Genomic DNA, 26010 nt, shown 5'->3' with positions numbered 1-26010 from the left:
CGGCGGGGGCCCGGCTGGCCGTCACGTGACGGCCGCCCGCCCTTCTTTACGGCTGCCGCCGCGCGCTTTACGGCCTGGGGGACGGAGGCGGGAGGGGTTTGGGGTTTTTTTTGTTTTGTTTTGTTTTTTATTTTTGCTGCCCCTCTCTCCGGTGATGGCGACGTACGTGAGCGAGCTGGAGGCGGCCAAGAAGAGCCTGAGTGAGGCGCTGGGCGAGAATGTGAAGCAGTGAGTGGGGGGACTGGGACGAGGCCGAGCCGCCGGGGGGGCGTCCCGCCGGACTAGGCCGAGCCTGGCTGCTGCGAGGCCCGCTCATCTTCTTCTGGCCTTCGAAGGGCCGCGCGTTTGTACTGTGTCTGTGGGGAAGCTTCAGCGCTGGCCTAGCGGCAGGCCCCTTTGCGTTGCTGGGGGAAAGCAGTGGGGGTAGGAAAACCCCTTTTTGTTTGCTGCCTGCACCTTCTGTGCTCTTCCCTAGGTACTGGGCCAACTTGAAGCTCTGGTTCAAGCAGAAGATCAGTAAGGAGGAGTTTGATTTGGAAGCACGCAGGCTTCTCACGCAGGACAATGGTAAAAAGCCATTTTGTGTTTGTTTTCCTGTTGGCTATCATGCTACCTTGCCACTGGCAGCTCTGGGGGAAGCTCCTCCCTGCTGCATGTTGGAACCTGAACAGGGAAATTGCTCTGAGAGAGAAATAAGAATGGCCAGGGCTGGGGTGGCAGTCAAGTTAAAAAGGTTGGAGGTGCCCTGGCCTGCAGGGGAAAATCCCTTTGTGGCCCCAGGACTGACAGGCAATTTGAGCTTGTGTAAATATGGTAAAAAAGTACAACATATTGTCCCAGCAACCAGAAACTACTTTGTTATGTCACTGTAGAGACCCAGTTCCTTCCATACTCCACTTTCCTTTAGTATTGTGGCTGAAGTGGGGGAAGGAAACCCTGAATTCAGCAAAGTGATTATGCAGCGGGCAGATCTCCTTCCTGGCCTTTGACGGTGGCAGGCTGAAGAGTGAAATTCCTTTGTACTCACCTCTGTGTGGGTCTGCAGACATTGCTGGGTGTCTCCGTGAGAGCACTGCAGGGGCTCCTGGCTTCCACCTTCCTGATCGCTGTGGGGAGGGGCAGCGAATTTGTTGGTGCTTGAATTCGGAGGCCAGAGAGAATCCTGCAACCCTCTAACCCTGGCTTATGCAGTTTGCCTATGGTATTTCTACTTGCTCTGTGTTCCAGTAACCCTTCTGTGAGGAAGTTGCATTTTATCTAGAAATTATTTCACTTTAACTTCACCTTCCTGAGGCTGGCTCTTACTAGTCCTTTTCTAGCAAAACCAAAAGCCCTACTCCCACAAGCCTGTGGCAGGAGGGACAGCTGATCCTCCTCTGGCTAGATACACCGAATGTTTGTGTTGTGTGCACGCTGAGATTTGTGTGTGTGGCACGCTGAGAAGTGACCTAATTTGTTTCTGTGCCATGTGGTAGCCTTTTTCTTGGGCTGGTAGTAGCAGGTTCTGGGTCCAGTAGAAGGAGAAAACAAACAAACAAAAAAAGTTGTGCCTGTGTAGCTAAGGACGTGAGGAAAACATGACTGTGGAAAGTGTAGCAAGCTACTTTTAAGATGGCTTGGGGGGGGGGGGGGGGGTGCCTCTGGGTGCTGATGTGTTGCTGATGAGCTCTCTGTCTTTATGCAGTGCACTCTCACAACGATTTCCTCCTGGCTATTCTTACCCGATGCCAGATCTTGGTTTCTGCACCAGGTAAGTCCTGAGAAGCTTCATTAAAAACCATCGGGCAGTAACTCTTTGCCACGTTTGTTGGGTTTTGTTCAAAGCACTCCACTTTTCTGAGCCTTAATGTTCATGTTCTTTGTGCCACACAGGCACAGTGTTGCGAAGTAGTAGTGATCCAGCTGATTTCAGCAGAGATGCTTTTATGAATGAGCTCTGTGTGCTGGATTGCTGTGTGTGATAAGCTGGCTTGATTTCTGGATTGGGTGTGTTCTGTGTGAAGGGAGATGCTGCTTTGCCTTTGATCTGTTTTGCTTACCACGTCCTCTCTCTTCTGAATTTGGTGATGCTGTTTGTTCTCTCTGCTGGGGATATCACTTTGGGGAGCTGGATTTTCCTGACTGATCTTGAAATCAAGTATGATTCTGATTAAAAAAATGCTTACTGGGAGTGCTTACAGTGGGTCTTGATTTGACCTGTGGCCAGTTAACTCAGCCTTCTGCAGATAGCCAGCCTTTTAGCTTTGTAAGCATTTAGAATGACTGTCGTCAGGATTCGAAGATATGTTTTGTTTGGTCTTTGGAAGAACTCTCAATCCGGAGATCTGATAGGAAGGACAATTGAGCTGTGATTCAAGATAAGAAACTGATGTGTAGTAAGGGAGAGAAAATTGCTGTAGCTCTAATGGGCTGAGACCTGAGAGATGAGTTTCCGAGAGGAGAAACTGTGTGTGTTATTAGGGAACCTGATGTAGCTAGAGGAAGGAAAAAACGCAAACTTTATGGATTCCCACAGCTTTTTGTGTTGTGCCTGGTCCTTAACTATAACAGCTGTGCTAATTAAGTGCTAACCTCCCCCACCTTCACACTTGCTTTGTTTGCTCTTGACCTTTGCAAACACCTTTTGAATCCCAGACTTGCCCTCTTTAGCAGTCTGCACTCATGTAATTCAGAAGACTTCTGTCTAAATCTTGCTGTGCCTTGCTTTTGACTTCGAATACTTACATCTGCCTTATAAAGAGAAAGCAGAAGGACAGTGATTCTGCTGTGAATATTACCTGAAGTAGCTGAGTCTAAATTAGGAGGGGGAGGGAGAGAATGCCTGCATCCTCTGAGCTCAGCACTGAGCTGAGGTGGATGTTGAAGGAGAGGTCATAGCCCAAAGGTCTTGCTTGTGAGTGGCAGTGGTCAGGTTAGTCTGTTGCTGTGTGACTGAAGTTGGGCTTGTTAACTCCTGTGTGCACCTCTGTATGCTTAACTGTATTGAATTTCATTTGTCTCTTTATTCAGTCACTTAGCCTTGTGCTGCTGAGTCAGGCTTCATCTTCCTGGCTTGAGCAGCTCAGATCTGTCAGCAAACTGTACCAGCTCCCCAGTGCCCTTTTTCAAGACTCTGGGAGTGCGTTAAAAGTATGAGACCCTGCACAAAGCAGTGTGGTGCTCCACAGGTGGCTTCCATATGCTTGTTATTTCCTGCCTGACCTCTTTAATTTCAAGTCTTTGCAAGGACTTTTCCTGTTGTCCCATTGAAGCTTACTCTCTTTAAGAGCCCTTGAAGAACCCTTTGTTGTACTGCTTTAGCAGATTGGTGACAGAATGTAATGGTCACCTCCAGTGCTTTTAGGCAGGCTTTTGTTGGCTCTTTGTCCACAGGTCTGCATAAGCCAGCTTGAAAAAAAATCAGTTTAATCATATATGTGTGTTCTTAAAATATGTGATTTAGTGCTCTGCAGCTCACAGTACATACTGTTAGCCCCTTCTGGAGTGTCTGTTTTGCTCTCCTCAGATCACTGCAGAGTCTCCCAAGGATTCTAGAGCTAGTCTGTACTGAGACACCACTTTCTGGGCTTCTGACTGGTAGATTTTACCAGTCTGCTGTGTGTGGCCTAGCAGGTTGTACATGCAAGCCCAGGTGTCATGGCTTAACCCGAGCTGGTAACAAAGCACTACACAGCTGCTTGCTCACTCGCCCCACCCCCGGTGGGATGGTGGGGGACAGAATCAGAAGAGTAAAATTGAGAACTCGTGGGTTGAGATAAAGATGGTTTAATGGGTGAAGCAAAAGCTGTGCGTGCAAGCAAAGGAAAAGAAGGAATTCATTCACTGCTTCCCATTGGCAGGCAGGTGCTCAGCCATCTCCTGCAAAGCAGGGCTCCATCACGGGTAACGGTTACTTGGGAAGGCAAACACCATCGCTCCGAATGTGCCCCCCCTTCCTCCTCCTTCCCCCAGCTTTATGTACTGAGCATGGCAGTGGGACATCCCTTTGGTCAGCGGGGGTCAGCTGTCCCAGCCGTGTCCCCTCCCAACTTCTTGTGCACCCCCAGCCACTCACTGGTGGGATGAGAGGCAGAAAAGGCCCTGACGGTGTGTAAGCACTGCTCAGCAGTAACTAAAACATCTGTGTTACCAACACTGTTCTCAGCACAAATCGAAGACATAGCCCTGTACTGGCTACTAGGAAGAGAACTAACTCTACTCCAGCCAAACCCAGCACACCCTTATTCCATGCCATCTGTGTCATGTTTGGGTCCCATGCTATCCAATACATTCTCATTAACTACACCCCCCCCCATCCTTTGATATAACACACAGATACCATTCCCTTAATCTGTGGGCCACCCTTGAAAATGTCCATCAAATGTCCATTGAGTTCATTTAGCCCATGATTTTGGGCTCCATCTGTGAATGGTGGTCACTCAGGACAGGAGAGGTGGTGTGTTGCATGGAGCTACTGGGCAGCAAAGCTGGCTCAGGTTGGGTCACTGCTGCACTTGCACTGCGTCTTGCAAGGCTTGTTCTCCGTTGGTCGGGTGGGTCCTGCTGTAGTAATTCCTGTAACATGCAGCTTGCATCATGGCCTGCAACAAGTCTTCCAGTACCTAAAGGGGATGGAAAGATGGGGAGAAACTCTTTAGCAGGGCCTGTTGTGACAGGACAAGGGGTAATGGTTTCAAAATAGAGGGAGGCAGATTCAGACTGGACATAAGGAAGAAATGTTTTACACTGAGGGTGGTGGAACCCTGCCCCTGGCTGCCCAGAGAGGTGGTGGATACCCCATCCCTGGAAACGTTCAAGGCTGGGTTGGACGGGGCTCTGAGCAACCTGATCTGGTTGGAGGTGTCCCTGCTCCTTGCAGGGGGGTTGGACTGGATGGGCTTGTCCCTTCCAACCCAAATGATTCTGTGATTCTGTATCTCTTACAAGCTCCACCCTCGGTCCCTTTGGGCTAGGTTATAGGGTTTAACATCACAGTGAACTCTTCCCCTTGCTCCTAGCCTGGCTAACTACAAGGAGTTCTTGCTGTAGTAATTCCCATACATGCAACTCCAATCCTGGGTTACAACAATTTAAAGGTATTTATTACAGTCTCCACCTCTGGTCCCTGTGGACCAAACCATCAGGTTTAACATTACAATGAACTCTTTCCCCTTGCCCCTGCTCCAGCTTGGACTTACAAACTGCAGTCCCCTAGGGATGTACGAGCTCCCAGTGGAGCCTTATCTCTGAGCTGTAGTCTCCCCAGGGGTGTCCCTGCTGCCACGAAGACTTACCCACAGCCACAGTTGCTTTGAGGAGCCACGCTGTTCCAGCATGGCCTTATCCATGGGCTGTGGACCCTTTAGAGGTACACCTGCTGTGGTACAGACGTAGCTACGGCCATAGATGCTTTGAGATGTACCTGCTCTGGCATGGGCTTATCCATGGCCAGAGACACTTTGGAGTGTCCTGCTCCTGCGTGGACGCACCGACAGGTCACAGTCCCTTTGACTTGAGTTCGCACTGGAGTTCCAGCCTGTCCAGTGCAGCAGCACAGAAACGGCAGCGATGCCCTGGCCACACAAGCCCAGGCGCATCACTGTTGCTGTTATCATAATGTTCCCAAGCACAGCAGAGGAAGATGATAAGCAGAACAGTAAGCAGCAAAAGCAAAAAGCAGCCCCTAACAAGCAGTAGACTCTAATATACAGCAACAGCTTTCAGTGCTGGCAATTTTTTTGTGGGAGCAATCACCTGACGTTTTCTTTTTTTGAGGATTTTGGTTTTGGAGCTAGGCTCTGGTGACACTAGACCAATATTCACCTGGGAAAGCTTAGAGCCCCAGTGTTTGTGTGCCCTTGAGCGCGCTGCCAAGGGGTAGTGAGGAGCAGCAACAGCTTTCAGTGCTGGCACTTTTTCTGTGGGAGCAATTGCTGGACGAATCACCAAACGATCGTGGTTTAACCCTAGCCAGCAACTAAGCACCATACGGCTGCTCGCTTCTGGCAGGATGGGGGAAAGACTCAGAAGAGTAAAAGTGAGAAAACTCGTGGGTTGAGATAAAGACGGATTAATAAGCGAAGTGAAAGCTGTGCGTGCAAGCAAAGCAAAAGAAAGAATTCATTCACTGCTTCCCATTGGCAGGCAGGTGTTCAGCCACCTCCTGCAAAGCAGGGCTCCATAACGCGTAACGGTTACTTGGGAAGGCAAACACCATCGCTCCAAATGTGCCCCCCTTCCTCCTCCTTCCCCCAGCTTTATGTACTGGGCATCATATCGTACGGTGTGGGACATCCCTTTGGTCAGCGGGGGTCAGCTGTCCCAGCCGTGTCCCCTCCCAACTTCTTGTGCACCCCCAGCCACTCACTGGTGGGATGAGAGGCACTGTGTGTAAGCACTGACGGTGTGTAAGCACTGCTCAGCAGTAACTAAAACATCTGTGTTACCAACGCTGTTCTCAGCACAAATCGAAGACATAGCCCCGTACTGGCTACTAGGAAGAGAACTAACTCTACTCCAGCCAAACCCAGCACGTGAGGGAAGTATAGTACGAGTGGAATACCAGATTTGTCTCTAGATTTCTTTCTCTCTCCCTAGATGCCAGTCTGACACCTGCTACTTTTCTGTTGGTGTGATGTTTTTTTTCTTTTTTTTTTTTTTTTTTTCCCCCCATGGAAGAATGGAAACTAACAGGCTTTTGTCTTCACCATTATGTTTACTTCATGATTTGTGGAAACAAGTAATTTTTTAAAAGTGTACTTGAAGCACTTGGCACGCCAGCTGTTGTTGATGCGTGCACTTTCCACCATCGTGTGAGAGAGTCAAGGGGAAAAGAACCATATTTAAAATGCATTTAAAAAAAAATGTGATTGGCATTGAAAGTGTACTTGATATTGTGGCATTTGTAATAGGAAACCCTGGGGGAGGTGTTTTTGAGGATTATGACATATGTTGAACCACGGAAACAAACCCATCTGTGGATCTGAATTTTGCTCCCTCTGGGAGTAGTGGTTCCACCCAGGCTTATACGGGAACACTGGGTGAACGGACCCTTTGTGAAAACGCTCTCCATTTCCCCCTCTCACCTGCTTAGGCTGTTGGTCACGCAAATGTCAAATCCCAGTTCAACAGCCTGTGTGGCACAGGACGTTTAGGGCTTGGTGGTGGAGAGGCAGGAAGGTTCACACCTGTTCTGGTGTAAAGAATGACCAGGTTCTTTAATTCCTGCTGAGCTCCCGCTGAGAGCACCGCGGGATCCTGAGCAATCCTAAATCTGACTTCTCTGCCCTTTTTAGAAACAGGTGATGATGTTGTTCCCTGTAGTAGCCATGCTTGTAAAGACCCCCACAAATACTCAGTGGTACCCAGCTGTAATGTAGCTGGGAAGCTGTGAAGTTCCCACAGAGGGGAACTTCCCAGAAACATGCCATCCAAAGTACTAGAGAGTGCCCTAATGGTGATTTTAGGCTGGCTGTACCAGCCCAAGGGATGTGGTGCGCTTCCCGTAACAAGCAAAGTGTGGGGTTTTGGTATTGTCTTTTTACCAATATTTTCAGAAGTGCTTTTCTGAATTTATATGTCTGGGTTTTTTCTTCCCCCCAAAAATTCTATAAAGAGGAAATCCAACTTAAAGCCTTTCTTTACCTTCCATAAACTTGTTTGTTGGATGATTGCAGGCAATCAAGTTAGCAAGGTTGCTTGAGCTGTTACCTCCCTTCTTAGCTAAATGTTAACTTAACAAAACAGACAGCTGCAAGCACTTGAGATAGTGATGTAAGGATTTAATTTATTTACTAGTGATGTGGAGCCAGCGAAGAGATGATTCAGAGAATGAGAGCTCTTGCTGGGATAGCAGGAATGTTTTGTTGTGTCAGGGTTGCCCGCAGGCTTTGCTTGAAGGGCTTCCAACTTCATGTTCTGCTTCTCTCCAGAGAACTGGGAAGGGATGAAAAGTAAGAAAATGGGAGTGTGAGTTGCTGACAGAGGAAGGTCATTGGAGATATTTGATTAAACCCTTGTCTCTGCAAGAAGATAAATAAAATACTGAAGATTAAATAAACGAGGGTGGGGAAGTGCTTGTTTCCTATGCCTGGCTGCTTTTCTCCCTCATTACTTTGTCTGTTTGTATCTTTGTCCTTTCCTCCTGCGCGGTGCTGGTGTAGCATGTCAGGGAAACCTGACGCGCTCTGTCTGGACTGGCTGCTGCCACCGCTGAGAGAGGTGGCAGCCCTTAGAAAACCATTCTTATCTGTTGCTCATCTTTGAAGGCGTATCAGCAGCCATTTCTGTGGCTTGTTAACATATACTTCTCTTGCTAGCAAGATTAAATAAAAGCTGCTAACAGCTCAGAAGTTTCACATCTGAGCCAACCCAACCTTGTCATTTGTGACCAGGAAGGCAAATACTGGTTTTCTTAGAATACGAGAGGGAAATTTTGCTTTCTTCATTTAGTGCAAGTCAGGCTTAGTAATATGAGAACTTGGAAAAGAAGCTAAAAAACCTCTGCTCTGGGCTCGTTATAATGGGAAATAGGAGATAGTATCTCGCCTTTTCCTTGTTCTAAGCTAAGTTTTTGTTAAATGTGCAAGTTGAGATTCAGTTAAGTTGCATCTTTCAGGTTCGCTGTCAAAGACAAAAAATTTAGTTGCCATTTAGTTTAAAAATTACGAGATTATTTTTTTAAAATAAGGCATTTTAAAAATTCAGACTCTGCTATAACCTATTCATCTGTAATTGTCAGATAAAAGGGCGTTGATTACTATTTCTGTCTCCATCCGTTGCCCTTTCTCCGTCTCTGCCATCTGGTCACACAGTTAGCTAGGGATACTTTTTGTAAGTGAGGCTGCAAAGGAGCAGGGGGGAAAAAAGAACTCATTTGTAAAGGGCAAAACCTCTTGTGGGAGAGGTAGCCTTATTTTGATAGATCCTAAAATATAAGTCCTGAGATTTTGATGAAGGGTGAGAGTGGTCCTTCAGGTGATTGTCCACAGTGCCTTCCCACACCCCTTTGTTAGGGCCTCTACTGAAGTGTAGTGATGAGTAGTGAGCCAGCTTTATGATTTTTGGAGAGGGTTTATTTATTATCTTTTAATTCTGTATAATGGACTGGTAGATTTTGACAACAAGGTTTGTTGTAGGCTGTTGGTTTCACCTCGCTAATAGGATGTAGGTAAACTTTTTAAGAAACGGTTTTTATAGGGAGAATATGCCATCTTTGTGTTTCTGTAAGTTGTTTCTAACCCCTTCTTAGCAGCTGACCCTTCATAAACTTCACCTGAATCCTCTGGTTTAGCCTGATCCTTAAAGTCATGTTTTAGAAGTTGTTTGTGTGGGGTTTTTTTTTTTTTTTTTTTGTGGCAGAGGACACTGTGCTCATGCTCCGGCCATAAGTGTGGGAAGCTCCGCGTAGCCACGGACTTCCAGCCAGCCTCATTCCCTACAAACAGGGTTGTAGTATAACTGTAGTTATGAATTCCTGATTACAGCAAATTAAACACAGTTGTGAGAGCCAGAGGTAAGCACGCAGGTTGGCGTGGAGCTGGTGTTGAGCCGTGGCAGCCTGCGGTAACAGGACAGAACCCGGGCTGGTTGTTGGCCGATACTCAGTGAATGTGCCTGGGGCTGGCCGAGTTGTGGATGGTGAGTCATGGGATGGCTGCTGTCCCTGCTCCTCCAGGTCGGGAGGAAATGGCAAATGCTGGCTTTGCGGACAGGAGACGTCTGAGATGCCACTGCGCTGTCAGCACCGCCTGGCAGCAGAGCTCCAGCCTCCACTTTGAAGGCAACTGAGGTACCTTCAGAGCTGAGTTGTCTGAGCTCCCTGGAGGTGGGCAGGGACACCAGCATAGGGCACGCTCTGCTCTGGAGGAAAAAGGGTGCTAGGAAAAAGGGTGCTCACTCTTTGTGCAAAACCAAGGGAGGAGGATACCGGTGACACAAAGCAGAGGCTGCCTCTCTAGCCACAAGAGGGCTGTCCAGTCTTTGAGTTGCGCTTCTTCACTGTCACCAAGAACACGCACATGCAATGCTACGCTGTCTTAAGCCCCAGTGAAGGAGTTGTGCAGGGATCCTGTAAATTCGTCAGTGGGAAATCTGCTAGGTTGTCCTTGCCAAGAGCTGTGTGATGACCAGGATGTGGTTTGGTGTGTTGTAGGTGTAGCTGTCAAACAGTGGACTTTTGAGCAGTCTCCTCAAGGGGATGTGGTCAAGTGTACTTACTTATTGGGACTAGGCAAGAATCTCTTCATCAGCTGCTGGCCAGTTCCGGTCAGTTACAAGCTCACTGCTCACATTGGTGTTGTCCTGCTGCTGAGCTCAGTGGCCTTTCCAGTTCTTCCCCGCCTCTCCTGAACAACCAGCCATGATGTTTAACAAGAGTATGAGGCAAAGCTTGCTAAAGCTGATGGGGAGCTGTAAAGGCAGATGAATCAGACTGCTTGATCCTGCATCTGACCTGATCCAGGAGCTGGTGGGAGGAGAATCCTCCTCCGGGAAAATGCCTGTCTTATTCCTGATGGAACAAATTGTTTGTTCCATCCTTGGTTTTTCTTGGAGGCTATGCTTATCTCTCTCCCTCCACCATGGGTTTTTGTGTGGTGTGTGGACAGAAATTTGTACTTAAGTGATCGATCATGGGTGAGTCCAGCTGGCAGGGGGCTGACAAAGGAAGAGAAGGCCTGCCAAGAGTATTGTCCCCGAGAAGTCCTTCCTCTGGGCCATGGCTGTTGGTTTTGGGTTAAAGCCTACCTGAGGGCCAAATGTTAAATGTTCTCCTGCGTGAACGGTCTCATCCTTACCCTAAATGAGCAACACATATTGAGTGGTTTTCTTTCTTTTCAATTTCTAGAAGGTGCTGGATCTCTGCCATGGCCGGGTGGCTCTGCAACTAAACCTGGAAAACCCAAAGGAAAGAAAAAAATTTCTTCAGTTCGACAAAAGTTTGATGTAAGTGTCCACAGTCAAATGGTCGTTGCTGTCTGACATTCTGCTGGGGGTGCAGAGCTCTGTACAGCGTGCAGTTTTTGTTATGACCAGGGGTGATGAAAGTTCATCGCATGCAGTGATATATGTCATATTTGTTTAGAGTTATGGATTGAGGCAGGAGTTGGGGGTTAGTAGCTGCTGCCTCTCTTATGGAAGCATCTTGGGAGGAAGGCTGCGGTGTGACCTGGCTTTGTTAGACACCAGAGAGTCCATGGAAGAACACCTAAATGTCAAAGTTGCAAAAGCTGGTATTCCAGGAACCAGCGAGGAGTAACTTTAGCTCTCTGGTCACTGTGGTAACGCTTGGACAGGTCTTTCATGGTCTCATTCACCTTTCACATTCTCTGCGATATCTTATCCGTTTCACACATCTGCTGAATTATTGAAGTGAAAGTGATTTCCTGTTTATTCAGGCAAAGTTGCAGGATTGTAAGATTCACTCTGCAGAACATTACAATCCAAAGTGTTAGAAGTAAGATGTTCCCTGGATGGAATGTTTTAAGAGGGCCAGGTTGTTTCAGAATTGAAAATGCTTTGCAAAGATGCTGGCTTCTGGTATGTGGCAGAGAAATGCACAAGATCCAGTTAATTTTGCAGCGAAGGCTGTGTATATCCATCTGGTACTGTCACACCATTGTTTCTGTGCTGACAGACCAGTGTGGAGGGAGCCTGGTGTGAAGGAGGATGAGCATAATGCACTTTTTCACAGGCGGAGGGTTTGATAAGACAGTTCAGAGTGAATGAAGTTTGTTGAAAGGGAGAGTGTCTGTCTCTTCCTGAGCTAGATTTATCAGGTGTCTGAGCACATTGTGATCCGGTTCAGTTCTCTGACAAGGCAGAAAACTAACCAAACAAAGAAGATCCCAAACCCCAAGTTTTTCTTGCTGGTTTATTCAGCTGGATCGGCATTCTTTGCGGTTGGATGAATGCCAAAGACAGCACAAAGGAAGGAGGGGCAACCGTATGGCTGGGGATATGACGGGCACGTGAAACCTCCCGCTCTTACAGGGTGAGAAGTTAGCCTGGCTTAGCCAAAGTGCCTACCATGCTTCTAGGCGCTATAATTAGGCATTATGTGTGTGTGCTTCAGAGAGCAGTGTTTCAAAGGGATGTGAGTCCAGCTGAAGGCTCATCGTGTTTACAAACTGCTGAAATATTTTGCAGTGCTCACAGCTGCAATGTGAATTCTGATGGCAATCTGTGTTATCTTTTGCTTTTGAAACTTCACTGTAACTTTTCAGTAGCAAGTAGAGGAGAGTTTGATAAGCAAGTCATGATGTAGTGGAAGTCTTGGAATTTTGTTTACTTGGATACCACATTTCTAGTGTGTGTTTATACACTGTTCCTGGAATCAGAGAATCATTTGGGTTGGAAGGGCCCTTTAAAGCCCATCCAGTCCAACCCCCCTGCAGTAAGCAGGGACATCTCCAACCAGATCAGGTTGCTCAGAGCCCCGTCCAACCTGGCCTTCAGCATTTCCAGAGATGCTGCATCCACCACCTCTCTGTGCAACCTGTTCCAGTGTTCCACCACCCTCACTGTAAAAAATGTCTTCCTTATGTCTGGTCTGAATCTACCTCCCTCTGTTTTGAAACCATTACCCCTCGTCCTGTCACAGCAGGCCCTACTGAACAGCCTCTCCCCATCTTTCTTGTAAGCCCCCTTTAGGTACTGGAAGGCTGCTATAAGGTCTCCCTGGAGGCTCATCTTCTCCAGGCTGAACAGCCCCAGCTCTCTCAGCCTGTCCTCACAGGAGAGGTGCTCCAGCTCTCTGATCATCTGCATGGCCTCTTCTGGAGTTGCTCCAACAGGTCCATATTCTTCTTATGTTGGGGGCTCCAGAGCTGGATGCAGTACTGCAGGTGGGGTCTCACCAGAGCAGAGTAGAGAGAAAGAATCCCCTCCCTGGACCTGCTGACCACGCTGCTTTTGATGCAGCCTAGGATGTGGTTGGCTTTCTGGGCTGTAAGTGCACATTGCCAGCTCATGTCCACCATCACTCCCAAGTCCTTCTCCTCAGGGCTGGTCTCAGTTGATTCTCTGCCCAGCCTGTGTTTGTGCTTGGGATTGCCCTGACCCATGTGCAGGACCTTGCACTTGGCTGGGTTGAACTTCCTGAGGTTTGCTGAGGCCCACCTCTCCAGCCTGTCAAGGTCTGGTTGGCAGCCCTTCCCTCCAGCGTGTAAGTCCAGGTAGATGACGTCAGTTGGTCGTCCCTTGTCCACCGATGCTGTAACCCTGCTGTAGAAGGCCACCAAATTGGTCAGGCACAATTTGCCCTTAGTGAAGCCATGTTGACTGTCAGCAATCACCTCCTTATTTTCCATGTGCCTTAGCATGGCTTCCAGGAGAATCTGCTCCATGACCTTGCCAGGCACAGAGCTGAGACTGGGTGGCCTGTAGTTCCCTGGGTCTTCCTTGTTCCCCTTTTTAAAAATGAGGGTTATGTTACGCCTCTTCCAGACAGCGGGAACCTGACCAGACTGCCTTGACTTCTCAAATATGATGGACAGTGGCTTGGCAACTTCACCTTTTGGTTCCTTAGATGGTCCCGAACCTGCTCTTCTGCTACAGTGGACAGTTCTTCATTGTCCCCAGTCCCTGCTTTTGCCTTCTGCAACTTGGCCAATGTGGCTAGAGTCCTCACCAGTGAAGACTGAGGCAAAAAAGTCATTGGGTACCTCAGCCTTCTCCACATCCCGGGTAACCAGGTCACCTGTTTCCTTCTAGAGAGGGAAGGAAATATATTCTCCCTGGTCTTCCTTTTATCCTGATGTACCTAAATAAGCTTTTCTCATTGCCTTGATGTCCCTGGCCAGATTTAATTCTGTCAGGGCTTTAGCCTTCCTTACCTGATCCCTGGCTGCTCAGACAACTTCTCTGTATTCCTCCCATGCTACCTGTCCTTACTTCCACCCTCTGCAGGCTTCCTTTTTGTTTTTCAGTTGGTCCAGGAGTTCCTTGTTCATCCATGCAGGCCTCCTGGCGTTTTTGCCTGACTTCTTTGTTGGGATGCATTGCTCCTGAGCTTGTAGGAGGTGCTCCTTGAATATCAACCAACTTTCCTGGGCTCTTCTTCCCTCCAGGGCTGTATTCCATTGCACTTTACCCAGCAGATCCCTGAAGAGGCACAAGTCTGCTCTCCTGAAGTCCAGGGTACAGAGCTTGCTGCACACCCTCCTCGCTGCCCTAAGGATCTTGAGCTTCACCATCTCATGGTCACTGCAGCCAGGGCTGCCCTTGAGCTCCACAGGCAACATTGTGTTGGAATCCTTGGTAGCAAGTACTGTATGCAATGTATGTTATGATTAACGAGCTCGTCTATTACTCATGGAATTCCTCAGTAGCGTGAACTTGAAGTGCCTTGGTATTTCCTGATGTTTCCCTCACTGGTCAGAATAACAGCTGTGAAAGACCACGAATTCACTCCAATTGGCTTCTGCTCTACCAAAACACATTCCTCTTAAGAGCTGCTTACATTTTGAAGGTCTTTTTTTCCAGGCATACAGGCATGTAGCTTTCCTGTAATGAAAGCGTAAGTCTTCAGAATTACGGGGAGAGAAACCTGCTTTCACATCATTAGTGGGTGGATTGGTTTTTCACTCTGAGTTAAATGCCACTCTGTCCTTTGAATAAAGCACCCCCCCTTCTTCTCCTGAAACTAAGATGTGAGAGATGTGCTTTGCTGTATATTCATTGTTTGTATTTAAAGTACATGTTTGCCTTGATGCCCCATAAGAGCCTTGTGGCAATCTTCATTCCAGAGCCACTGGATTTGTGGCTTGGAGAGCTGAGGGGCAGGAGCTGTGGGGAGTAATAGATGAGCCAGGACCATGTTGTTCCCTTATGGGTTGGGGCTGGGCTAAGCGCGTGTCTGGGCCCAAGCGTCAATCATTCCCATCTGCTGTTTTCCCCACTCTGCCTGGGGACTGAGACTTCCCAGGAGCCAGCAAAGCGCTCAGAGCTTGAGACACCAGAGCAGCAAGGGAATTGTGCCGGAATACATGTGACTTGGGAAATGGGGGTTGCTGCCTTCTGGTATGAATGCCTGTTCTGTGGTGGTTATATATATATAAAATAACCGAGTTGTTAACTGAGTCGGTTCTGAAAAATAGCAATAATCCATCTCAGAATCAGTGGCTGCTGAGTAACAGAACTCTGCTTAGAGTATTGAAAGTGCATGGGGAGACTAGAGTATGAAATTCAGAACTGGAATTTGGCTAAGTTGTTGCATTTAAAACTTTAAAGAAATTTAAGAATCAATCACACAAGCTTTAGGGTAATTGTATTTAATCTTGATGGAAACTGTACAGTTAGTAAGTAAAAGTACACCCTTCTGTACAAGAAATTACTAAATAGATGAGAACTCTCCATAGAAAGAGGTGACTGAGAGATGTGAAAGTCTGTAAAATCATCACTGGCCTGGATAGCGTGAACAGAGATAAAAGGGACAATGACTGACCACATCTGAGACTTGCAGGAGAATCAAATCAGTCTAGCAGATGGGAAATACAGAGCAAACTAGAGGAGGTGACTCTGTGTGGTGTGTTGTTACACTAGAATTTCTTGCTGCAGGATGTTGTGGATACCCAAAGTTTAGGTGGTTCATGGTGCTGCTGGACAGGTTCATGGGCTGTTTAATAAAAGGACACGAACCCTGGCTCAGAAATTTCTTCAGTCACAAATTGTTGGGGGTTGGTTGAGTATCCTGGGGAGGAATGTCACTCTGCTTGCCTTACGGTGATACGTTTTTATAGGTGTTTGCTTTCCAACTGGAGAAGGAATCTTTGGCTGGATGAACCAAAGGGTCTGACTAAGTATTTATCGTCCTGTGCTCTAATGTTGTGTTTGTAACAGCACCGGTTCCAGCCTCAGAATCCGCTGTCTGGAGCCCAGCAATTTGTAGCAAAGGATCCTCAGGAGGATGATGATTTGAAGCTGTGTTCTCATACCATGATGCTCCCTACACGTGGCCAGTTAGAAGGAAGGATGATCGTAACCGCATATGAACACGGACTAGACAACGTCACAGAGGAGGCAGTGACTGCAGTTGTGTATGCTGTGGAGGTGAGACTGGGCTGGGCAGCACTGGTGTTCCCATTACACCAGCAACAAAAGGCTCTGTGTGCAGTATGGGGTAGCATCCCTCAGAGGGGAGAGGAAACCTGCTTCTCTAATTGCCTGTGTGCCTCGGGAGGAGTAAGATGAGAATCAAAGGGCTTCCAGATTTGTGGCATCATAGATGTAAAATCTCGGATTTCTGCCTCCAAGTTATTAATTTTGAAGTACTTGCATATGAAGAACTCCAGGCATGCTTAAGAAGCTGTTTTGGAGAATGCTGTTCCTGTCACTTAAAAGTAGGGACTGAACGGGTGCTCCAGTTTAACCAGTTCTGTAAAAAATAATCCACTATAGGCACAAGTATCTGGCATGGAAGTGAAGTGACAGAATCAGGTAACACCTGCAGGTGAAGTGCCTGCTGTTGCTGGTTTTGGCCATCAGTGATGCATTACCGGACAGATCCCAGGAATGATATAGCTGTTACTTGGAGCGTTGATGTGTGGATGGTTTTCTGGAGTCAGGATGTGGAGGCCAACCTGAATTCCCTATCTGGGAGTGAGGCCAAATTAAGAAGCAGTTGTCTGCTTGTTTTTTCAGACAGCTGCTTCTCCAGCACTTTTCAGGCAGCTGAACAGTCTGAAAAAGAGGAGTGAGTGGTAGTTTTAGGGCCAGTATTTCAGTACAAGTGTAACATCTAGTGCCAATTATGAAATCTCTTAACTCTTTTTCAAAAGGATCAGAGGTTGGGAATTTCCTAACATTTAAGAAACCTCTTTGACATTTGAGACAGCATGTCCCCTATTAAAGTGCAGTTCACAGGCTAAGGCGTACAGTACTCACTGTGCCATGTTCTCTATCTGATAGTGAAAACATACTATGACTTGTCCAGATCTTGGTTTCCTTGTGTCTTCAGGTCCTTGTGGTCATAGCAGGACTACTTTGGTCTTGCCAGTTGGTGAGGGCCTTCTCATAGATGTGGCTTGGTAGGGTGAATGAATCGACCTGTGTAATAAGATCATTTTTCACTGCAGAACCATCTTAAGGATATTCTGGCGTCTGTGATATCCAGGAGGAAAGCCTATCGTCTGAGAGATGGCCATTTCAAGTATGCCTTTGGAAGCAATGTTAACCCTCAGCCATATCTGAAGAACAGCGTTGTTGCTTACAACAATTTAATTGAGTGGTAAGGAGCTCTCAGCACACTGCTAATTTCAAATGCAGCTTGCCACTCCCAAAGTTGCTCCGCGGTTCAGTTCTGTTCAGAATCTGTTAATAGTGTTTACCTTTCACACGCTAAGAAGGTATCCATACAGAGGACTGTACAGCTAAACAGGGAGGGGCAATATGGGGATTTCTCAGCAGTGGAATTTAGGACAGTGTTAAGTCTCTCTCCCTTGCCTGTGCTTGTCCATCAATTTAGAAAGGTGACCCCCTGGCCCTCTGACTGTCCTTAGTAGTTACTGCTTTTTGGAAGCTGTAGTGAGGGGAAGCTGCCTCTGGGCAGAAGAGCCCTGCCTTTGTCGGGGCACCACTGTTATGCCAGGAATGAAATGTCAGTGAAGACCTGTGAAACGCTGACAGACATCCTGTCATTTCCTGCATCGAAATGTATTTATGGTTTCTTGGCAGACCTTTCCAGTTAGCAGAGCTTCAAGGTCATCTTGTTTTCCAAAGTCTCAATGTCAAACAGCTTGTGCTGCGCATCTGGCAGCGTGTGTGTATGAGAAGGCAGTTGTGTTTGTCTCTGACTGCTTCTAGCAGTTGACAGGAGGCCGTGGGTGTTTTAAGATTTTATTATAGCACTACAAACACTACGAATGCAATCCTCGACAAACAACTCTGCCTAACAGCTAACAGCTTTCAGTTTAATGTTGTGGGCGCCTTAATTTTTATGCTGGATAGAAACTATTGGCTGTAAATAGCAAAAGTTGCCCAACTGAGATCAGTTAAGCAGATTTGAAGCCTGTTAAGGATCAGTTTGCACTAATTACATTAAACTGGAATTTTAAAGATATTTTAATTCCAGCTGAAATAATTTTACGTACATAGGGGCTAAGCCAACTGATACAGGAAAGCCAAGCCCCTTCTGTGTACTTTCCAAAACTGGTGCTGTTTTCTTGACTGGAAGATTTTACTGCCTGCTCTGTCTACAGCCCTCCAGCCTGTGCGACGCCTTCTGCCGGTCAGAGCCTAGCTCCCCAGCCCCCGCCCGACGATGCGGAGCAGCAGGCAGCTCTACTCCTGGCATGCTCTGGAGACACCTTACCAGCATCCCTCCCGCCAGTGAACATGTATGACCTTTTTGAGGCATTACAGGTAAGCTGTTCATGTTACACTGTCATGTCCCAGGCAGTGCTGTCCTGAGTACCATCTACCAGTCTCGAATTTCATTTACGTGCATGGAGGGGGATTTGATTTCTCCTCCTGCAGTCTGTTTTTGTCTTTCCCTCTCAAATTTACAACTAGAATCATAGAATAGTTTGGGTTGGAGGGGACCTTTATAAAAGCCATCCAGTCCAGCCCTCCTGCAAGAAGCAGGGACACCTTCAACTAGATCAGGTTGCTCAGAGTCCCATCCAACCTGACCTTAGGTTGAATTCTTTGGCTTTAACTTGTTCCCACTGTTAGGTAGCAGTTAACATACAGGCAGCTCATGGTTTAATGTCTGTTCTGCTCCCCTTGGTCAGGGAGTTGATGAGGAAATCCCTGTCTCTTCTCATAGCTATGTAAGAAGGGTGAAGTCTTCCTCTGTAGCAAGACTGCGGTGGTTACATCAGAATTGAGCTAGACTGAGATTTTGCCAGCGATGCAGCAAAATGACTTGCCTGGCGTGTCCCTTCTTACTCCTCATGTTCCACCTCGGTCCTGGCGTGCAGGCTGCTACAGTGGGTTAGCTATGACCACCCCAACCCTGGGGACGTGTCAGAGGTAGGCTGGATGAGTCTTCCTGTGGAGATGTATGCCTGCGGGTCCATCCCTTTCTGGCTGCTCTGAGGACATTCAGACTACTTTGAATGTCTAAAATTAGCTGTGAGGAATTCCCTCTTGATCCCCACTATTGCGAACAGGCCTTGGGATTTTGTCTCAGGGCTGTGGAGGCAGACCATTAATTTTAAGAGCTGTAATCAAGCATTTGTCTCGTGTGTTTAGTCAGCTAGAATTGCTGTTTGTAAGATTTTGATGACAAATTGTTGTTTGGCATTGCAAGAGCAAAATGATTCTTTCCTTACCATGCTACTCCCTTACAGAATGACGTTAACAGGCAGTTATTCTGTACTGGCAGTGTGACAGTGCTGGCAAGTTGCAGCTCTCCTCGTATGTGACAGCCTGCATTCCTGCTCTGCAGGGCTGACTCTCTGATCAGGAGAGGGAGATTCTTCCATAGGCAATCTGGGAAAATGCATATGAAAGCATGACACTTGTTATCTAATATGTTTCTCCAGGTGCACAAAGAAGTTATTCCTGCGCACACTGTCTACGCGCTAAACATTGAGAGAATTGTCATGAAACTCTGGCATCCAAACCATGAAGAGCTACAGCAGGATAAAATCCATCGCCAGCGTCTCGCGGCAAAGGAGGGCCTTCTACTCTGCTAGAGCTAGGCAGCCACGTCGGGCCTCAGCTGGCTACAGTGGTGCTCCTTGGACTTGACATTTGGATGCTTCTTACAAAACTGTGTCAGCATTTCAAGGATGACGTAAGTTATGAGTCAACTTTTCCTATGGAAATATGACTGAGTTGCGGTACACTTTCTCTGCTGCCCCAGAGTCACGTGCCATGGACTGCTTGCAGCAATCCCTCTGAATTGGAAAGGAGAAACAAGAGATTTGTTTGCAAAGACTGTTTTTTAGGAAAAATAAAAGTGAGGGTGAAAAGAGTTGGTTTTAAATAAGGTGTATTTGTGTTTTCTTTTCTGAGCATGGGGAATCTGCCTCCTCACTCTCTCAGGTAGTTTCTCTTCTGACCTCAGTCTCCAGGGGCCTTGTCCAACTTCTGCTGCAGTTGGTGGGATCTTTTTCCATTCATTTAACTGGAAACAGGGTGGGCTTTTGTGAAGATGAGCCGTTCTGTAAGGTGACATTGTTCCTCTTCTACCAGGGAACTTCTGACTAGAAACTGAGAAAACAAGGCAAAAAGAGAAAGATCCTTTCTAGCCTGTCTTTTGAACTGTTTTGCATCACAAAACATGAAAGTACGCACTGTCATAGGAATCTCTCACCAGCTACCAAAATACACAACAAAATCAGGGTTGTGAGTAATGTTTGCACATCAGCCTGGTCCTTGACTCACCCCTGTCTTGTAGTAGTTGTGATCAGATATTTTAGGAGTTGTTGGATCTATGACAAGAGGTGACTTCTGTGCCTGTCAGTGCAGCTAATGATTTAGCCGTCCCAGCAGGCAGCTTGACCGTACCTGAGGCGGGACAGCAACTCCCGAATACATACAGCAATTCACTGTCGTAGTGTTGCAGGCTCCTTGTATTTGCAGCATGAGCGAGATATCTCGTATCACTTCATCGTAAAAAAAATCCAGCCATACCTCTCCGCATGGGGAGCCGCGCAGATCACTGTGTGCAAAAGGGGAAATTCCACCTGCTGTGTTTCAGGCACGCTACTGTCTTCCTGAGTCAGCTGTGTGCTCCTCAGATGCTGAAGGGAACAGGCTTCTTATAACGCAAAAATGCTATTAAAACATTATCTGTTCTTAATGACACATACAGAGGGTACCTGCGGAAGGATGACTTGACTTACTGCGCCTCCAGATAGCGGGATTGAAACAGCTTCCTCGGGGGGGAATATGAAAGGGGAAGCTCATAGTTCTCTTTTGTTCTAGTTTTCCTCTGTTTGGGAAGTATTTGGATAGGAAGGCTGTCATCTTTCCCCTTTCCCATGCAGTTTCCTTCTCTACTGCACCCCCAGGGTGCAGGTCCCTGATGTTTCCTCCCAGTTATCATTTTAATAACTTCCTTTCTTTTCCCCCATGATTGTTCATGTTGGGCCAGAGTGTTCCTGGCTTTCCTGCATCCCCTTGCAGGATGTGCTGTGGAGTTAGGCATAGCAAGATGCAGCGCCCATGCAGATACCAGTGGCTCTCGTCATGAGAAGACCAGTTTAGGATTTATGAAGAAGCTGGAGAAAGAGCTACAGCAGGGCCTGGAAGGACAAGAGCAGTTGACCACGTGGTAGGTCATGTCTCTTAAGGTATAGCAGTGTGTGGTTAAGAGGGGAGTGGGAGAGAGGAGGTGGAAGATTCCTTTTGGTCCCTTCCTTGCACCTGCCATTTCTTCTGTACTTAAGCATTCAGAGTGAGCCTTAGCTTAAAAGTTGACCCCGGTGGCTTTTACATGGCAGTTTTTAAAAGCAACGTTGAACCCGAGTAACTGTATGTGGTGAGATCATAAAGTCACCCAAAGTATGGACTCTGGGGTGTGGGAGGGGGATTTCCCAGGTAAGTTATGCTTCTGGTGCAAAATGAAAGCATTAAGTTTGTTTGCTAGAAACTTTGGAACAGCTCTGAGGATTTCAGATCTGAAGAAAGCATGCAGTCTCCGACAGCATCACAAGTCAGTTCTGAAACAAAATACTGAGTATGGCACAAGAAGTGCCTCTCTCTTCTGTTTGCATGTTCTGGGAGGAAGGCTTTGCAGACAGAGTTCTGAAGAGCTGAGTAATCTATTCCACACTGAAAAAAGTGGGTTATTCAGGACATCTGCTAGACAACAAAGGCTCAAATAAGGAAATCCTGTCAGCCCCGTTTCACAGATCGGAAAACTGAAAGGCAGACGTTCTCAATGCACTTTCCCATAAAGTGCGAGGTCTCGTGAGAAGTGGTGCTTCATAGCCTTCTGGGGCGATTTACCTGGAAGGGACATCTGGAGGCTGCTTTGTCCACTCCATTCTGAAAGAAGAGTTAAGTTCAAAGTTTAGAGTAGGTGATCTTCTTTGGAGATGGGTGGTGGCATTTTCTATTCCAGTGTGTGACCATGCTGACAGTGAAGGTTTTCCATGCATCTTGTGAGAATTTCTCATGTTGTACCTGTGCCTGTTGCCTTTCAGTTTTTCTTGTGCATCCCTTTGTGGCTTCCCGTCAGAGAGTAGCAGATAACAGCAAGATCTCCCTTTTGCCTTCTCTCCAGGCTGAACAAACCTGGCTCTCTCAGCTTCTCCTTATACGTTGTGTTTTTCAGCCCAAACCATCTTGCTAGCCTCCGCTGAACTTGCTCTGGTGTGTCACTGTCTGCAGGATTCCTCTCCTCACCCTGCTGCCTGCGCTCCTGCTAGCGCTTGGCCTTTGCTGCACAGCTGCACTGCTGGCTCCTGGGCTGGTTGTCCACCCGCACTTCCAAGTCCTTTCCTGCAAAGCTGCTTTCTTGCCTGTTCTCCAGCCTGTTCTGCTGCAGGGGGTTACTCCATCCCAGTGGCAGGGCTGTGCATTTGCCATTGAACTTGAGGTTCCTCTCAGCCTGTTTCTCCAACCTGTCTTGGTCCCTCTGAATAGCAGCTTTGCCCTTCAGCGTATGAACCACTCCTCCCAATTTCACATCATCTGCAGGCTTGCTGCCCGTATGCTCCATCCTCTCATCCAGGTCAGCAGCAAGGAAATGGAAGCATAAGAAGCCCCAGTATTGACTCCTGAGTCCCAGTATTGAGTGCTACTAGGAACCAGCAGCCAGCTGGACACTGAATCGCTGACCTTGGACACCTGCACTGAGAGCAGGGTGATGGTAATGGTATGTATCACTGTTAGGCTGGTGGCTTTCGCTGTGACATAATGTCTGTCTTCGCTACAGTAGTCAGCCCTCTAAAATGAGTAAGAAAGATTGCTGAATTTCAAAGCAGCAGCTTGAAGTAGCACTGAAGTTTTTTTGGAAGGGTTCATCTTCTGCTCCAAGATCCACCAAGACCCTGCCAAGTCTATGGCAAGCTGAGTTTGATTACAACTTCCTGACAGACCTTAGCCCAAAAACTTACACATGGAAGCTTTCAGAGTTCTCCTAGGCAACCTGGGCACTGTTTAGCAGTCTTCACCACTGAAGGCTTTTTCGTGCTTCTTGCTGCAGCTTAGACCTAGAACTTCTTGTCATATTCACCCCAGAGTATTGTATGGGAGGACACAAGGGAAGGAATGAGACATCTGTCACATCCCCAATAGCAAGAGTTGCATCCTGTGTTCTTAACCCAGTAGGAACTGTGCAATGTACTGAAAGCTGCCACTTGGGAGCTCCTAATGGATTTAAGATTTGCAGTGGAAAACCATCACCCACCACATGAAGACGGGGAAAAAAACCTGCTTGAGAGCTTCATCAGGCCTGTTTCATGGCCTGAGTTTGGGTGAAGATTGCCATCTGATCTCAGGATGTGGGCAACGCCCCTGAGAGTGCAGGACGCGGAAATAAAGTCTCTTGTTTTTATTTCCCAGACTGTTCCAGCTGCCAGACCTGGCTTAAGTCTGACCAAACCTTTCCAGCTGAGTGCCAAGGAGGATCCTTGAGATGTGTGTGTAGCCCTCCTCAACACCCCCAAATGGCCAAACTCTTGCTCCCAAGACTGGTGACCAAGAAAGATGTTTCTCATTGCTGGTTCACAGCAGAAACCCGGAGCATAGCACTTGCTATCAAACGTGCACTGCACTGCCTTTTTCTTAGCTTAACTGCTCATATATCCTCTCCCAGCCATCTCACTTTCTGCTGCAGCTGAGGTGGACTTTTTTGGTTGTTGCCTCAGTTTTTTCCTTCCTAGCAGACAATCCCCCTGTTGTAGAAAGCTGGGATTGGGCTTGATGCAAAGAGTGGCTTCTCTGAGGGCCAGAGACTGTGTGCCAGCAGTACCTAAGAGTGCACATTCTGGTTTCTCAATAGAGAAAAATTTAAGTGAGTGATTTTGTATGACCTTCCTCCTTACTTGACCTCTAGGAAACTTCTGGCAAAGAGAGGAAAATGAGGAAATGAGGCTGCTTGAAGAAACCACACGTACTGCATTCCACACTGTGGATGCCCAAGAGCTCCAGACTGGGGCTGCAGAAATGTTCTGCTGTCCAGCCAAGCAGAAACAGTACCAAGAAAGGAGATGGCTTTTTTTGCTCCTGGGGTGAAAGCAAGCATGTGACCTAGTGCTGCAGCCTGATGTCATCAAAGAAGAAAGTCCCTACAGAAGAGGGGCTGCCTCCCCAGTTCTGAGAAGGCAGCTGCAGAGAGGGATGGTGGTGGCTCTTCCCTGTCATGTGTTTGTAGGTGATGATGTTTGTGTTGTGCTGGCCTGAAATGATGTGCAGTAGGTTTGCAGTGGTGCTGTAGCAGTAGAAAAATGACAGCAAGCTCTGCTCCCACCGAGAGGCACGGCTCGTGCTGCTAGAGACAGCGTAACTTCAACAGGTTCTTAGAAGGAAATAGTTTCTCAGAGCCAAAAAGTTTGCTTTTCTTCACCAGTGTGGTTACTGGTGTGGTCTGGTTGGCAGGACGAGAGGAAGAATTCACTGGCCTGCCGTGCAGTTACTGCAGAAAAAGACTTCATGTGTAGCTGTGGTTGTAGCCAGGGGCAGGCCAGGGAGCCAGACGTGTGCCCTTCGTGTCCCTGAGGTCAATATTCACCAAACCTGGAGGCAAGCACAGCTCTGTGGGCTCCAGACGCTGCGGGCAGAAGGGACTGTCATCTGCTTGGCACCTCTCGGGCTTGTTTGCACAGCAGAGTTCATGGCGCCTGCAAAGTCAGGGCACGAACACTAGTGTCTGCCTTCCTCTGGTGGACGGTGGCCTTAGTTCATGCCGAGACCCGGGCACTTCAGCTGTCTCCTAGACTTTGCATCTTTTGAGGAGTCCTGTTAAGTGTCCTGGGCATCCCCGTGCAGACACAGCTTCAGGTGGGGTTGTGTGGCAATGACAGAAACATGGTGCAGATTTCTTCTGGGTCAAGCGCAGGCTGCTGGCCACCACAGCTGCTGTAACCTGGCTCCAGCTCTGAGTTTGATTGTGGTCCAAAGTCCTGATTAGACGAATATTTTTTTTTTTAAAATCATAAAAGGAGGAGGCAAAATCAAGTTGTAATTGGTCAGAAAACTTGTGTAAGAGTAATTTTTCACCAAGTGCATCCAAGGGAAGTTTTTTGTAGCATTTTTGATTTGTTTCTTGCCAGGAAATGAGTTTGTGTATCGAGATAACATCTGGCCGACGGGGGTTTTATGACTGCAGACTATCCTCAGTCTGAGGATGCTCTGGTGGAGTGCTGGAGGCCTGGATGTTGGCTCTTCTTCTGCCTGAGGACAAAAAGTTGCTGCATTGGAGCAGTACAAGCTACTCTGAGGTTCTGCTTGGAACCTTGACCTCCCTGCAATGGGCACAGTGTGTGGAAAAGAACTTGGAACTGCCACTGCAGCGAGTGTTTGTGGCCCCTTTGCCGGCTCAGTTGTGCCTAGCGGAGCCATTCCCATCGCGCAGCCTAAGAGCAGACCCTTTGCCACGCATCTAGTCCTTACCCTCGCCCTGTGGGGCCAGTTGCTGGGGAGCTGAGTCTGGGAGCAGGGCTGGATGCCTGGCTGGGAGGGCGCTCGGCAGCTTGCTCTGCTCCATCTGGATCTGGCTGCCAGGTAAGCCCCAGAGGAATCGCCTCTGAAGAGAGCGCCCTCGGAAAGATGGCAGGCATCGGCTTAGTGACTGCCTCGTTGGGAGTGTGTTGTTGGTTATCATTAAAAAAAAATATTGTTTCTGTTTGAATTTCTGAAACCAGTCATTAAAAAGTATTGTTTCTGTTTGAATTTCTGAAACCAGTTTCCTGCTGGTGGGTTTTGTTATGTCTTTGTTAAATTTAAAAGCTCTCACAATCAGATATCTCATTCTGTGCAATGACAGCCTCTTCTGAAACTCCACTTCGGTAAGAAGAAAGAGAAGGAGCTGGGGTTGCTTCTGTCTCACAGGAAGGGCTGCTGGCTTTGCCATGGAGCAGTCCATAACCTCTTTAAACCCTTTGGAAGTTTTTAGACTTTTAGACCTTGTTT

General features: G+C 47.7%; 1 protein-coding gene across 7 annotated transcripts; it reads left to right on the top strand.

Moving 5' to 3' along the window:
- The first annotated feature begins 67 nt into the window (after window positions 1-67).
- Window positions 68-25729, top strand: TADA1 (transcriptional adaptor 1). Of its 7 annotated transcripts, XR_015259177.1 has the most exons (12): window positions 68-228; window positions 476-567; window positions 1685-1750; window positions 10826-10923; window positions 15820-16029; window positions 17055-17206; window positions 18177-18339; window positions 19467-19720; window positions 22576-22753; window positions 23443-23517; window positions 23936-24249; window positions 25152-25729. XR_015259177.1 is itself a non-coding variant. In XM_010117749.2 (8 exons), exons 1-8 carry the CDS (start codon window positions 155-157, stop codon window positions 19617-19619), a joined length of 1008 nt encoding a protein of 335 aa, XP_010116051.2. In that variant the 5' UTR covers window positions 68-154; the 3' UTR covers window positions 19620-19915. The 7 variants fall into 7 exon arrangements, 1 of the variants encoding a protein (XP_010116051.2); XR_015259178.1 differs by lacking the exons at window positions 23443-23517; window positions 23936-24249; XR_015259179.1 differs by lacking the exons at window positions 22576-22753; window positions 23443-23517; window positions 23936-24249.
- Window positions 25730-26010: the final 281 nt, after the last annotated feature.

This window comes from Chlamydotis macqueenii, chromosome 8 (genome assembly GCF_036417535.1).
Source record: "Chlamydotis macqueenii isolate bChlMac1 chromosome 8, bChlMac1.mat, whole genome shotgun sequence".
Taxonomy (NCBI): Eukaryota; Metazoa; Chordata; class Aves; order Otidiformes; family Otididae; genus Chlamydotis; species Chlamydotis macqueenii.
This window is presented reverse-complemented; position numbering and strand designations above follow the sequence as displayed.